Below are 14,416 nucleotides of genomic sequence, written 5' to 3' on the forward strand. Positions count from 1 at the left end.
ATTCTGTCAAGAGGAGGTGTCAAAGATTCAACCAGAAGCTTGCCAGAAGCTTGTGGATGGCTACCAAAAGCGCCTAATTGAAGTGAAAATGGCCAAGGGACATGTTACCAAATATTAGCGCTGCTGTATGTATATTTTTGACCCAGCAGATTTGATCACTTTTTTCTATTCACCCATAATAAAGTCATAAAAGAACCAAACTTTATGAATGTTTTTTGTGACAAAGAAGTATCTGTTCCAATCACTCTATCAGAGAAAAATCAGAGTTGTAGAAATAACTGGAAACTCAAGAGAGCCATGACATTATGTTCTTCACAAGTGTATGTAAACTTTTGACCACAACTGTATATAAAAGTACAATTTAAAGCAGGCACCTTAGCACAATGTCACTTACAGCTACAAATCAAGTAGAAATCCTGGCGTAATTATTGACTCAGACCTAAAATTTGATAGCCATCTAAATTCTGTCACTAAATCTGCTTATTACCACCTAAAACATATAGCCAGAATTAAGGGGCTTCTGATTCAACAAGATGTGGAAAAACTTATGCATGCATTCATTTTCAGTAGATTGGACTATTGCAACGGTATATTTACAGGTCTTGATAAAAAAAAATCCGTCTTTTTATAGAGCCAAGTAAAGGTCATGTTATTCTGTTTGGGGGTCAAGAAACTGAAATTGTCAGGACCAAGCATCATAATGTGAAATTTGGAGAGCATGTAGTAGTACTTGGCAGGAAAATGTCATGTCAGGTGTAAATTAGGGGTGCAACGGTTCAGTTAGCCCACAGTTCGGTTTGAACCTCGGTTTTGGGGTCACGGGTTAGGTTCGGTTTCGGTTTGCTTTTTGCATTTTTTTTTTTTTAATTGCCTTTATTTTGCTTTAAAGAAAATAAACACTTAAAATCTAAACATGTTCGACTGTTAAAATGCCTCTTAGCTCTTTGGCTAGTTTATTGACTGACTACTGAAATACACACACAGTAGTAAAAAAGTTACTAGGCAAAGTAACTGGTGTTACCTTTCATGTTGGTTTTTTTTTTCATTTTTTTCAAAAAAAAAACACCAAAAAAGACATAGTAACTTTTGCTATGTTTGGAGGTCATTCAATGTTCTGAATCAACCGTTAAAGTTGATAAAATTGCTCCCGTTTTTGCATTAGTTCCTTTCTGTCTACTTTTGACGCGTGAACATTTTAAAACTGTTTCATCATTTAGACTCATGTCAAGATTTTGCCGATTTAGGAGCATTTTAGATAAAAAGTTACTTAGGTTCACTAGGAAGGTTCACTACAACGGAGCCTTTCTGAGAAGTTTACTGCTCTAAAATGGCGGCTGTTTACTAACGCTAACGAGTCTGTCATTTCGCATCTAGTTCTATATGCATGAGATATCTAGGCGTAGGTTGTAGGCTGTCAGCTACAGCCAGGAAATACTGGAGCCACCTAGCCTAGCGTCGCGTTTGCTATAGCGTCACAACAAACACTCTTCCCTCACCGTGCTTCTGACTTTTCTCGCGTCATTCAAACAACGTATTAACGAACGAGGAAAACAAACGTAATGCACGAAAAACGTACAGAATTTGAAGGTAACGTACGACGAAACTATGTGCTTTAGCGAAGTCACCTTCGATGGCTTTGCGTGCCATTTCATAAATGTCAGGGAATACGTTGCTGGAGAAATATGTCCGCGAGGGAACAATGTAACGCGGGTCAAGCGTTGCAAATAAACTAACGAAGCCCGCCGTGTGTTTTCACTGGTGTCATCTCCGGGGTTGTCCTGCTCTGAGAAAGTGATATCTGTGGGTGATGCCGGCTGAGGTGCCGGAGTCATGTTATAGGTGTTGCCATTAGCATAGGGAACAAGCGCTGAGCAATGCTTGCAAATTGTTTTTTTTTTTTCAATATTTTCTCTCCCTCCTATTTTCTCTCCCACCGCATTGTAGTCCACGGGGAAACCAAAATGTTGCCACACCGCAGATTTGAAAGAAGTCAGTGCTTCCTCAAAATTCGGTCTCTCTACTACTCCGCTCGCCATAGCTTTTTGTTTTCTTTCTTGTTTCACTTTCACTTCGCTCGTAAGCGAGAGAGGGCGTTACTCGGCTTCTATTACACAGGTGCTTGACAGTGATCGGACATTTACTTGCGGTGGGGCGGGAATTTCTCCACAGCTGTGCTTAACGTCGCACACAGAGCTCGACCAATTCATTCCACAAGCGTTCGGAATAAATTAATTGCAAAACCGAAAAGGCGCGGTTCATAAAGGCGTATTGAATCGTACAGGGCGAACCGTACGGTTCGGCTTTGAACCGCAAACCGTTGCACTCCTAGTGTAAATATCTTGACGTTGACAGAACGGCATACTATTCAAGTTAGATGTAGTGTTAATAGAAGGGGCTTATAACAACAACTGTTTATGAGGTATTTTCAACACATTTGTCCATGAGTCACTTGGTGCTTAGCCATGCCCCTTCTGTTCTGTGTTCTGCTCTATAAATGTTCTGGTGATATAATCCCTGTTAGCGCACAGCTACACAAACACAGACACACACACACGCATATATCATTGTTGTATTGCGCAGTTCACTGACTGGCTCGTCAGTCATGCATTCAAATACAGTCCTTAAACAGGGCCTCGTCTGCATCCAAACAAAAGTGAACTTCATGTGATATGGCCACATTTTTTAAACTTTTGTGTTGTATGTATGTACATTACATGTAAAACAAATATATTAACGGATTAGCTATCATTTCACAAACATCTTCTCCTAATAAATCAACCCCTTGATTATGATGATGACTTGATTGATTTGACCTGCTTGGGGTGGAGAGGAAAATAAACTGTTTTGATATTTTTAATTGGCACTTCTATACTAATACTTGTCACTGGGGCAGTATCATCAAGGATAGAACATGTACACTAGACATCGTAAAGTTCCCTTCATGAACTCTGTTCAAAGGGTACAAATGGTGCACCCTATAGTGTTTGCCCCAGCGACAAAGTACTTGTCAATTTAATTGTAATTAAAGGACATTTAACGAGACTTCTGCACCCAGCTGTTATTTTTATCCACTCTTCATGAGCAAACTGCTTCAGATATTTCATGTTTGAAGGTTACGTTCTTATGAAAGCATGTTTCAAATCCTTCCACTAATGTTCAATAGGATCTATATCAGGGCTCACAGAAGGCCTCTTCAGAAAAAGAATAATGTTTTGCTCTTAGCCCTTTGCCATTCTTGGATATTTCAGCTGGGTTATAGGTAGCAAGCAGCAAGATACATGCCCTACAACTGACTCAAAGCTTTCTGACACAGTACAGTCCATTTCTTTCTGGAATACATACAACATATTGTCTTCAGATTCCATTGTACCCACCAAAGATTGGAGACACCCAGTACTAGATGTAGCAAAGCAGCCCCAGAGCGTAACCCAACCTCCTACATGTTTCAATGGTGGCACAGAATACTTCACTGTGAACACTGTGGGTTTAACAGCTGGGTACTGTCGTTTTAAAACTTTTGAGTACACAAGGCTTCTATATATTTTACTGTGGTTTTGTCTAGTCTTGTAAGAGCGTATTCACACCAGGAAATGCCATAGTATACTTTCTTTGGTCCGCACAAAAAAACATTTGCTCCGGACTTCGCTGATGCGGTTCCTAATCACAGTGACCCAGGATTTGACAACAAACCTACACATGTGCAAAAATTGTTCAATCATTGGACAAAACGGTCTGGGTGGAGTAATAGAAGAAAACAATCATGGAGTTCCAGAGTACTGCAAACGTGCTGTTGAATTATTCCTATTATTCAAATACAAGCGTTTGCAGGAAATTTGGAGCATCAGAGGCTTTTCATGCCACGTTCATTTTACAAGGACAGTAGACATTCCGCTCCTCATTGCTCAATGTTGAACCCCGACACATTTTAGCTGACGTACTGCCAACCACAGACTGTGATGCTAACCAAACAAGATTTCATTGCTAAGGAACCCTGTTATGTGCAAAAAGGTATGTGATTTCAGCTATGGTACTATTGCAAACTGCACCATGGTCCAAGTTCTTCCACATTTTGAAGGTCTTGGTCTTACCTCTGTCTCAAAGTGGGCCGGCTAAGCGGACTCAAATTTTTTTGTCAGGAACGATCAAAACCAGCATTGACCTGTTATTTTTCCAATGTATTACTGTATATTTAAGGGAACAATTTGACAAAACAACAAATACATTCAACTTTTGTGTTCCAAACAATCTACCACTCTGAAAATGACTGCAACCCTAACAAAATCTCGGCTCATCTTGGTCTGATTCTAAACTCCCGAAGGTCTTCGTCTTTTCCTGGTCTCGTTGAGTTCTGGTCCCGGGCAAGCCTTTGACTTTGATTGTTAGGGTCTATGCCCCTCCTTCCTCAGCCCCAGGTGAGGGGAGTTTGCCTGATTACAGGTCTGACGATAGACGGGTGGAGTGGCCGCAGCTGTGAGCAGTTACCATCAGCCAGCTTTAAAAGCCCAGCGGACGCACCACCATGTCGCCCGATCAACTTGTCAGAATTCTCTGTCAGTTGTTTCTCTCGCTCCTATTATATACTGGACTGTCTCAGAAAATTAGAATACACAATATTCTAATTTTCTGAGACAGTCCTGTACATTAATCCACCATTTAAAGCAGGGGTGTCCAAACTTTTTGCAAAGGGGACCAGATTTGGCGTGGTAAAAATGTGGGGGGCCGACCTTGGCTGACGTCCTTTACATAGAACAATATACAGGACTGTCTCAGAAAATTAGAATATTGTGTATTCTAATTTTCTGAGACAGTCCAGTATACAGTGGTACCTCAACATACAAAGTTAATTCGTTCCAGGACCTTGGTTGTAAATCGAAATGGTCGTATGTCGACCAGGATTTTCCCATAGGAATACATTATAATTCCATTAATTCGTTTCACAGCTCAAAAACCAACACTATATCCTTAATAAATACTGCTAGTGCTATTACAAATGGCAATTACACATAGCAAAACAAATATATTATTGAATAAAAATCACAATAATATAATAATGATATTAATAATAATTCCTGTAATAATGTAATGAATCGGGTTCTAATATGGCGGACGTTTTTTGCTGTACCTGAATGCACCGCTTGGCTGACGTGACAGAGAGAGAGGGATGAACTTGAGTTTACTTTCGTTTTCAATATTTTCTTGAGAACACTGTAAACTGCGGTAGGCGTCATGTGTTGGATAAATTGTGAAATAAATGATCAAAACGTGACGAAGCTGGCGATTTCTTTGGCGATGTTACCACAATAATAATTGTCACCTTAACTTATAAAGACTGGCGAACGGTGGTTGGAAGAGGACCATCGAGATGTATTGTTGAGCCAGTTCACAGATGCGCACCCCACGCTCATATTTCTCTATAATCTGCATCTTCATTTAGAAGGTAAGCCTCACCTTTTTCCTTGTTTCACCACCTGTACCAACCTTTTTGAAATCTGTGTTGATTTCTCACACAAGAAAATCTGTCGTGCGTTCATCTGCGGTGCTGTCATGTCGTCGTATTTCGAGCATGTCGTCGGATGTAGAAACAAATGGCGAGTCAAATTTTATGTCGGATGTCGAAAAGATTGTGTGTCGAAGTGATCGTATGTTGAGGTACCACTGTATATTTATATTGAAGCCCAATATATTCAATATTTACTTTTTTCGTAACCAAGGCCTGATCAACGCGCCCCTCGGATACCTCCACTTATCACCCGGTGAACCGTCAACCCGACAACCACCAGCTACCCACGTTGGCATCAACGGTGCCCACCGCAACCACTCCTCCTGTCGCCTGAGCAATCCTCATGTGCTAAATAAACTTGGCGTCTTCCCTCTGCTCCCCTGTTTTCTGCATTGGGATTCCCCCACCGGTTCTACATTGATAGTGTGGTGTTGGTACAACTCTTATAAGGCCTTCTTGTCAAGGTCTAGTCTTTTATAGCCAGAATTAAGGGGACTCAACAAGACATGAAAAAACTTATGCATGCATTCAGTTTCAGTAGTTTGGACTTCTGCAATGGTATATTTACGTGTCTTGATAATAATAAAAAAATTAGTCAGGAAGCTGCAGCTAGTACAGAATGTTGTTTTAATTCTATCCGTTATTTAATGTAATTTTTAGGTATAATTTTATTTCCTGTTTCGATTTTGTTTGTTTTGATTCTCTTTTGATCTAATGTGATTTTTATGATCTTCATGTGATGCAAAGCACTTTGATTTGCCTTGTGTTGAATTGTGCTATACAAATAAATTTGCCTTGTCTTGCATCTGCATATGGTCAATTAAATATGGCAAGGCTTTATCGCCAAGATCAGTGTAAAAAATGCTTCAATCGGCAATGTCAATCTTAAAAATTGTCCACTCCTAATATAATTCATTCATTCATTTTCCATGCCGCTTTTCCTCATGAGGGTCGCGGAGGTGCTGGAGCCTATCCCAGCTAACTACGGGCAGTAGGCAGGGGACACCCGGAACTGGTTGCCAGCCAATCGGAGGGCACAAGGAGACATACAACCATTCACGCACACACTCATACCTACAGACAATTTAGAGCGTTCAATCAGCCTACCATGCATGTTTTTGGGATGTGGGAGGAAACCGGAGTTCCCAGAAAAAACCCACGCAGGCACGGGGAGAACATGCAAACTCCACACAGGAAGGCCGAAGCCCAGGATTGAACCCTTGATCTCAGAACTGTGAGGCAAACGTGCTAACCACTCAGCCGCCACCTAACATAATTTGAATTATTTATTTAATAATAAATTCAAATTATTAAATTTACATAAAAATTATTGTATTATTATTCTTTTGTTTTTTTGGCTCTATACTGTCGTATCATGTTGACAGAGGGCGGGGAAGCACACACCATTCACACTGGGTCAACATATGGATTAAAAAATGGGCAGCAGTTGACGAGAAACAATAAAATATCTGTCACACGCAATAGATGAGGTACTTGATAACAATTTATCAATGCCCTTGCTGCCAAATGTTTTCATCAATGCTCTACAATGCCACCACATAATTACCTACTCTATGTTACGCTGAATATTAGCAGGTCAGACGCACACTGTCAGCCTCAGCAATAAACCCTGATAAAGCAGATAAAACCTTCTACTCAATTGATAACGTACTATCAATCCTCAGTGTCTCATTTTTTCCGCAGTTGAAGTCTTCAGTTTAACCACAAGAGACTGCTGTTTTTCTTTCTCATTCTTCATTTATTTAAACATGACCATAATAATGAATGGAGGGATTGTTTACAAAAATGTCAATGGTGTTGAAGCAATCAAGAAAATTGAGCTCTACACCAGCTAAAACCACCAGAGCTAGGTGCTATTGATTTTTTTTCCAACTACTTTTTGGTGTCAAGGAAGTCAGAAATAATATTCAAAAGCCAGTTAATTATATGGGCAATTTTGGAGCCTCTACCAACTGATGTTGGACAAAAGTGTTGGATGAAACACCAGATAAAAGCACACACAAGCATGAGAAGTCACAATTTGAGTCAAAACTTCTCAACTGTAACCTAGACAGGTTATTCTAAATAGAACTCCAATTTGTTGCCTTTAACCTTTCGTAGGAGTGTCAATAATAACCAAATTCCTCAAAAGACAAGAATGTCATATTGAAACCCCCACCCCTCCAAGCCCAAACCACCCAGCCTCATTAGCTGCAAAGAGGGAATTAGATCATGTAATCTGTATGTAGTTTCCTGAAATCACAACACATGCCTCCAAAACAACATTTGCATTCATCAAAATTCATTTGCCTTCAGTGCATTTCATTTTGATGGCCTAGTTAACACCAATTATGATCCTGTCTCCCCAGAAAAGCTTCATTTGTTGTCTACAGCTAGCATCATTAATTGGCTAATTACACTCACCAGAAAGTATACTTTACTGAAATACACTGTAGCAGTCTTATTTCTGACTTTGAGATGTTGTCTGACCCGTCTTTTGCCATCTCTTACTCTGTAGCTGTCTGATACACTGAGAAAAGTGACAAATCCTTACCTTGCGTCACCAAACCTCCAAGAAGAAGAAGCAAAGTCCATTTTACAGCTGGATGCATCTCTCATCTGTCTTTTTTTCTTTCCTTTGCCTTTCTGAGAGCATCAATTCTGTTCAATTTGATGTGAGAAGACAAGTGATACTGTAGCCGCGTCTCTCGTACAGAAGCGCTGGTGTGGATTTGCCAGGGCGCTCCTTTCTGATCCAAACTTGAATGAGCCCCTCCCTCTCCTCCTCCTCCTCCTTCTCCTCCTCCCCTGCTGTATCCCTGCATCTCACTCCACACACACATATTTAAAAAGAAAATACTGCTGGTAATTAATACTAATACATTGTTATCATACAATTAAAATAATATCAATAACTCCTATAAATTTTAGAGGAACGACACATCAGATTAAATATGTAGCAGAAGTAGGTCGCATCATTCCAACTTTTAATGTGCTTTTTTTGGTGGGTGTTTTCTCTTGTAAATTACCGTTGCAGTACTGTAGTGTGTAATATCAAAATCTGTAGAAACCATAATAATATTGGGTACATTATTTCTGACTAAACAAACTTCTGAGCCTTTCATTAAAACTGCTAAGAACTCTGTATATTGCTTTTAAAAAATAAAAAAAAAGCATATTAATGTAATTACAAGGTTTTTACAATTCCATTCTTATTATTATCATTATGATTCACATCGAGTTGTTTTGTTTTGTTCTATTGGTTTACTTTTTTTGCATTTTATTATGTAGAATTGCAATCAGCTTGGTGTCACATTGGCTGACTGGTTAGCATATCCGTTTAACAGTTCTGAGATCAAGGGCCCTATTTCAGTAGACTGCACTCATGCATAAAACACAATACAAGTGTAATTTTGTTGCAGCGCAGCCCGCCCCGCATGTCATTTGTAATTGGTAGACCAGTCTGCACCAAACAATGCGCTACTGAAAAGAACGATGTATGACCACCACTGACGAGAACACTGAGAAAACTCAACGTATGATGTCGATGTACCCTTTTGTTTTTAGCACTATGAATGATTTTTATTTTCTTTCATGCAGGATTTGATCCACAAAGGCATGACTAATTTGTAAAGACCACACTAACTCACCCATGGTAATGCGCCAGTCTGCCAGCCAGTATCATTTGTTGAGCTTCTCATCAGTGGTAGAGGTTGATGATTTTATTTTGTACCCAGTTGTAACTGATGCCGGCCTGTGCTGTCCGAATATCCGTTACTAAAGCTTCTCTGAATCCTCTAAAGAGGGAGCTAGCCACCCAAGCTTTTGGACCTTCTGATGCTTTCAATGCCAAAATTTGCCTGTAGAATTAATTCGGGGGGACATTTGCACAAACTGCTGCACTGAGAACGAAGTTTCGCATCGTGCTATCCTGTCAAGCATTTACGTTATCTCCCCAGGTGGTTGTGTGACTCCCCCCGCCAGATCACACTAATTAAGTTCCACCAGTAATTTGCCATGCTTGGTTGGATGTCATCAAGATAATCAGTAGAGTAGTGTGCTAAGTCAAGTTGAACTGCTTCCAGTGACTGGTTAGAAAACAAATTACAAGAAGGGACTGAATTGGTTTGAGTTGTATTTTTATATTTTTTCTAGTCACAAATGGATGTCTGAACTACAGTCTATTTTTGTTTTATAGTTAACATTTCACAGCACAAATCCAATGCATGATTTCACAAAATTAAACATCATGAAGCCTCCAAACCATTATAAAACAATGCATTTGACAGCCCAACATTAACACAAATGTGTTATTTTAATATACCGAAGGATATTTCAAAGCTCAAACATAGGCAGTGATCGACTATGCGAGATTGCTGAGTCTCTTAAGCCCCTTTCAAAAACATATCCCATAAATTCCCGTGTAGGGTGACGCGGGATTTACTCGCGTCACTGCTTTCACGCATGATATCCCAGGAATGACACTTTGGACACTTTCACAGACTTGTCCCGTGTTGCCCACTGGCGCTCTCTGTGCGGGGAAGGCTGCTAGTGAGATTTTATAACCCGGACATTATGCAATTTTTGGTCGGCAGTCACAATTTTGTTGAAATCGTGTTTTTTTACAGAGCCGTTTGTGGGACCGTTCCCGACGTCGTAACCGCAGCCAATTCAAGCTCATCAAGACTGTTTTTAAGCCCAAGCGGTCCAAGAGAAAAGTACTGTGGTAATAACTTGCTGGGCGCCATTTGACACCTCTGCTGCCCTTGTTTTGAAATCCCTTATGTTGTGCTAGTATTTGAGTGTATTTGTTTTGTTGGCTTATTGGCTCGCTGCCTACCGCTTAGGTTAGTATTATTGATTTTTGTCGACCTACTGTCACGGACCCATTGTGTTATTCCCCCTTTTCCTCGATGGCGTGTATTTTTGTTTGTATTTTGTAAAACCCTTGAACACTTCCCTCCGTTGTTTTCTGCTTTGAGGTACAATCTTGTTTTCACAGTTGCAGACCCTAACATCGGCAATAAAATAAACCACATATTTTCAAAGATGGACGATGGACTCTGTTCCTCCGCTCTACTAACCGGTATTAATTTAATTTCGTTTAATTTAGCTATTTCCAGCTTGTCATGTTGATAAGTGCGATGTTTGTTTTCCGCTTTTCGTCTTTCTGTGAAGAAAGAGGAAATGACGATCACCCCGCCATGATATTTACGTCATCAGCCATCGTGCTGTGACTCAGGAATTTAAACGCTTGCTTTCACATACGCTTCGTCCCGGGACTTTCCCGGACATTATACTAAGACGCGACCCGTGAAATGTCCACGTAATCTGATTGTCAGTCGACCGTGGAAATTGCTTTCACATAATAGGGCTGCCTGTTTAAATCCTGGGATTTCAACAGTGTTTTGGCGTATGTGAAAGGGGCTACTGACTGACTTAAATTTGCGTTGAATTTTTTATTCTAAGAGTCACATTTATCAAAATATTACATTGATCTGATGTGCTACGTTGAATTGATTTGTGTCTGGTCAGTAGATAATGCACACTGTGAGGAAAAATAACAAAGCCCAAAGAACTATCTTGTGTCTTATGTTATCTTTTTCGGGAGGGCGGGTGTATTTTCTTAATTTAAAATCTTTGTCCATTTTTTTTGATGGTATATTGTGTCATCCTATTATGTTTGTTTCAACTTAAGACTTGGAGAAAAAAATACATTTCATATTTTCTGAATGTAATCACCATCAATCAGTCATTGACTTTGACTTAAGTATACTAACAAATATTAAATCAATAAATCTCATTATAAGGTTAGAATTATTGACGGAACACTTCCTTTACACAATAACAATGACACTATGAGAAATTATTTTTGCTAGGACTACAAATATCTTATTGTAGTGCCTTTTTAAAAGCATTTTCACAGTAGCTATCTGTAGCTACATGTGAATTGCAATTCTAAACAAACAAATTTCAATTTTGATAGATTATTAGAGGTCATGTAGTGTGAACGTGAAGAATGAGACAAGAGAGTGCAGGTGTACCAAATGTAGCGACAGGTGAATGCACTTTGTGTATCATTTCAAAGGAAACACAATTAAATTCCTGTATATGAGCATGTTAGTTTAATTACAATAATATTAAAAATTGGTCGAATCAGTCCGTTTCCTCACTTCCTTTTTTCAGAAATCATCCAAGGTCATGTTAGTGTAATTGCCGCACTCAAGCATAAAAAAACTACAAAAATAAATAATGAATGCAAGGCATAATGAAGAGACCTAAAGTGTTTATGCTGGTAATGCCAACCAAACCTCAGTGGATGGCATCATGCCATTCTCCCCTTTGCCAAGTTTATAAGAGAGGATGCTTCAAGAAAGAACTAGGTGAAAATCAATGTTTCTGCCAGGACTTTTTAGTGTGATGCACCATCGCCTTTCCCTCCGCGCTGCCCTAAGACATGTTTAATTCATGTTACTTTTTTTTTAAAGGCTGGCTGCACACACTCCTCCAAAAGCCATTAAGATCACCATTTTTCCACTCCCTAGTGTCACCTACATCTTCAGTTCACCTCATCCAGCAGCCTCTACTTGACATTCATTAAATATTTCTTTTCCGCTCATACATGTCTTTCATCCTATACTTCGTGCCATCCTTCCGTCTCTTTTCACATCATGTAAAAGGTCTTACTCCCCTTATACGCTTTCTTTGGTTCATATGACGTGTACTGGTGCCATCTTTCTACCTCAAGTGAAACATAACATAACAATATCTGCTTTCCTCGCTAGAACTTTTAGACTCCCTTGAATTATTGACGCACATATATCTGCACCACATTCCTGACCCTGAGATAAGTGCTTTTATTCACAATCCCACATAATAAAATCTGAATGCTCCCTTTTTTTTTTTTTTACACTCCTCTGCCATATCGTGTCACTGGGGTGAATTTAGTGCAACACAGATGATCATCAGATTCTGGGCACTTCTACAAAGGATGACAGCGGATATGCAGTAGCTCCGTTGGTGCTGAGTCTCAGTAATTATAAAGCCTATATAGCCTTTGCTGTACTGTTCATCCTAATCCTGGCTGCCCTTTACAATGTAATTCCAAGGAACTGTGGCATACTCTATTGATAGATTGCAGTTAGTTGAATGTGACATTGTATGAAATAGTAACGCGTAAGAATCATTATGGTTGCCCATTATTGTCTTTCTTTGAAAAAAACCCTTTTGAAGAAACGAAAAAGGGCAAAAAAGAAAGTATCATATACTGTATCATGTTTTTGGAGAAAGACACTGTGGGGTTTATGCCAATGATGCGCATTGACTGAAACACACCACATACAAATAATAGATGAAGAATGCAGTAATGCTCATTCGAAGCAATATTTTTTATGGCAATGGTGAATCTGTGTCATTAATGTATGCTTTCACTTTTTCCAGTTGTCCAAGAAACGCATTTCTGTCGCCTCCACATTCAGGGATTTTCTATGGTAACTTTTGGAGGTTTGAATTAACTTTCCAAACTAAATGGAGGCCTACAGAGATCAAACCCATCTAAGAACACTCCTAGACACATAAAATACATTTGTGTAAAATTTCGTTTAAATCCGCCCAACTGCTTCGGAAACCATAGGGAAAGAACACACACAGTGTGGTGGCTACCACTACCACCACCATTTAGTGTTTCAAGATTTATTTATATGATATTCTTTTGGACATTTACAGTTTGGTTAAGGTTTGTTTGAATGCTTATGGGATCTAATATTCTTCTAATTTGAGGTAGCGACCACAGCTGCTCAAGATGCAGCACCTACCATTCTGGAGTGGGGATATTTAAGTTGATTTAAATATGGTTTGGGGTAAATTTCTCACTGATTATTTAAATGCACATTGGTTGATTATTGTTCTAAGTTGATGTATGTAATTTTTCCATCTGTTGTTGTTTAAGTTGACAATGTTTGGTTAATTGGTTGTCATGCCTCCCTCAGGTGGTCGTTAGTAGCAGTGTTGTTAATAACGGCGTTACAATATAACGGCGTTACTGACGGCGTTATTTTTTTCAGTAGTGGGTAACCTAATTAATTACTTTTCTCATCTTGGCAACGCCGTTACCGTTACTGAGGACGGAAAGGCATGCGTTACTATGCGTTACTATATTGGTCGAAAAGTCTGAGGGAGACGGACTCACCGAGACGACAGAGCAGAGCAGGAGCGGGGAGGAGGCAAGAAAGTTGTGACGCCGAGCAAACGCGATGCTAGGTAGCTCCAATAATACATGTTGTAGCCGATAGCCGGACAAACTACGCCCGCATGTTATGGTAGACATGGTAGATATCACATGTACTGTATATAGATATAACTAGATGCAAAATGACAGCCGCCATCTTAAAGCAGTTGGCTTTTTAGGACGGCTCTGTTGTAGAGAACCTTCCTCGCGAACCTAAGTAACTTTTTATCTAAAATACTTCTAAATCGGCAAAATCTTGACTTGAATCTATCTTTAAATGATGAAACAGTTTTAAAACTTTCATATGTCGAAAGTAGAGAGAAGGGAACTAATGCAATAATGGGAGCAATTTTAACAACTTTTAACAGTTGATTCAGGGTAAAGGGTAAATTAGGGTAAAGAATTGGGCTCAGGCCAATTGTACCAAAAACCTCCACAAAAAACTTCACATAGTGTGGCCAATGTTTTTTTTTTTTTTTTTTTTTTTTTTTTTTTTTGAGGGAAAAAAAAAAAAGTAATTATCACCAATTACTTTGCCAAGTAACTGATTACTCTTACGTTCAGGTAATTGAGTTAGTAACGCAATTACTTTTTGGGAGAAGTAATTTGTAACTATAATTAATTACTTTTTTTCAGTAAGATTAACAACACTGGTTAGTAGTCTGTCCTTATTTAAGGAGGTCCAGAGA

The 14,416-nt window shown here is 39.3% G+C and overlaps 1 protein-coding gene across 2 annotated transcripts in view; it reads right to left on the reverse strand.

Annotated features, from left to right (window-relative positions):
- chrna6 (cholinergic receptor, nicotinic, alpha 6) overlaps positions 1-8,214 on the reverse strand; it is a 44,985-nt gene extending 36,771 nt beyond the window's left edge. For both annotated transcript variants that reach the window (XM_057844121.1, XM_057844119.1), the window contains exon 1: positions 8,055-8,214. In XM_057844121.1, coding sequence (XP_057700104.1) covers positions 8,055-8,112 — 58 coding nt within the window. In that variant the 5' untranslated portion in view covers positions 8,113-8,214. The remainder of the gene's footprint in view (positions 1-8,054) is intronic.
- Between the last annotated feature and the right edge of the window lie 6,202 nt (positions 8,215-14,416).

The sequence above is a fragment of the Corythoichthys intestinalis genome, chromosome 8 (genome assembly GCF_030265065.1).
Source record: "Corythoichthys intestinalis isolate RoL2023-P3 chromosome 8, ASM3026506v1, whole genome shotgun sequence".
NCBI classification, from domain to species: Eukaryota; Metazoa; Chordata; class Actinopteri; order Syngnathiformes; family Syngnathidae; genus Corythoichthys; species Corythoichthys intestinalis.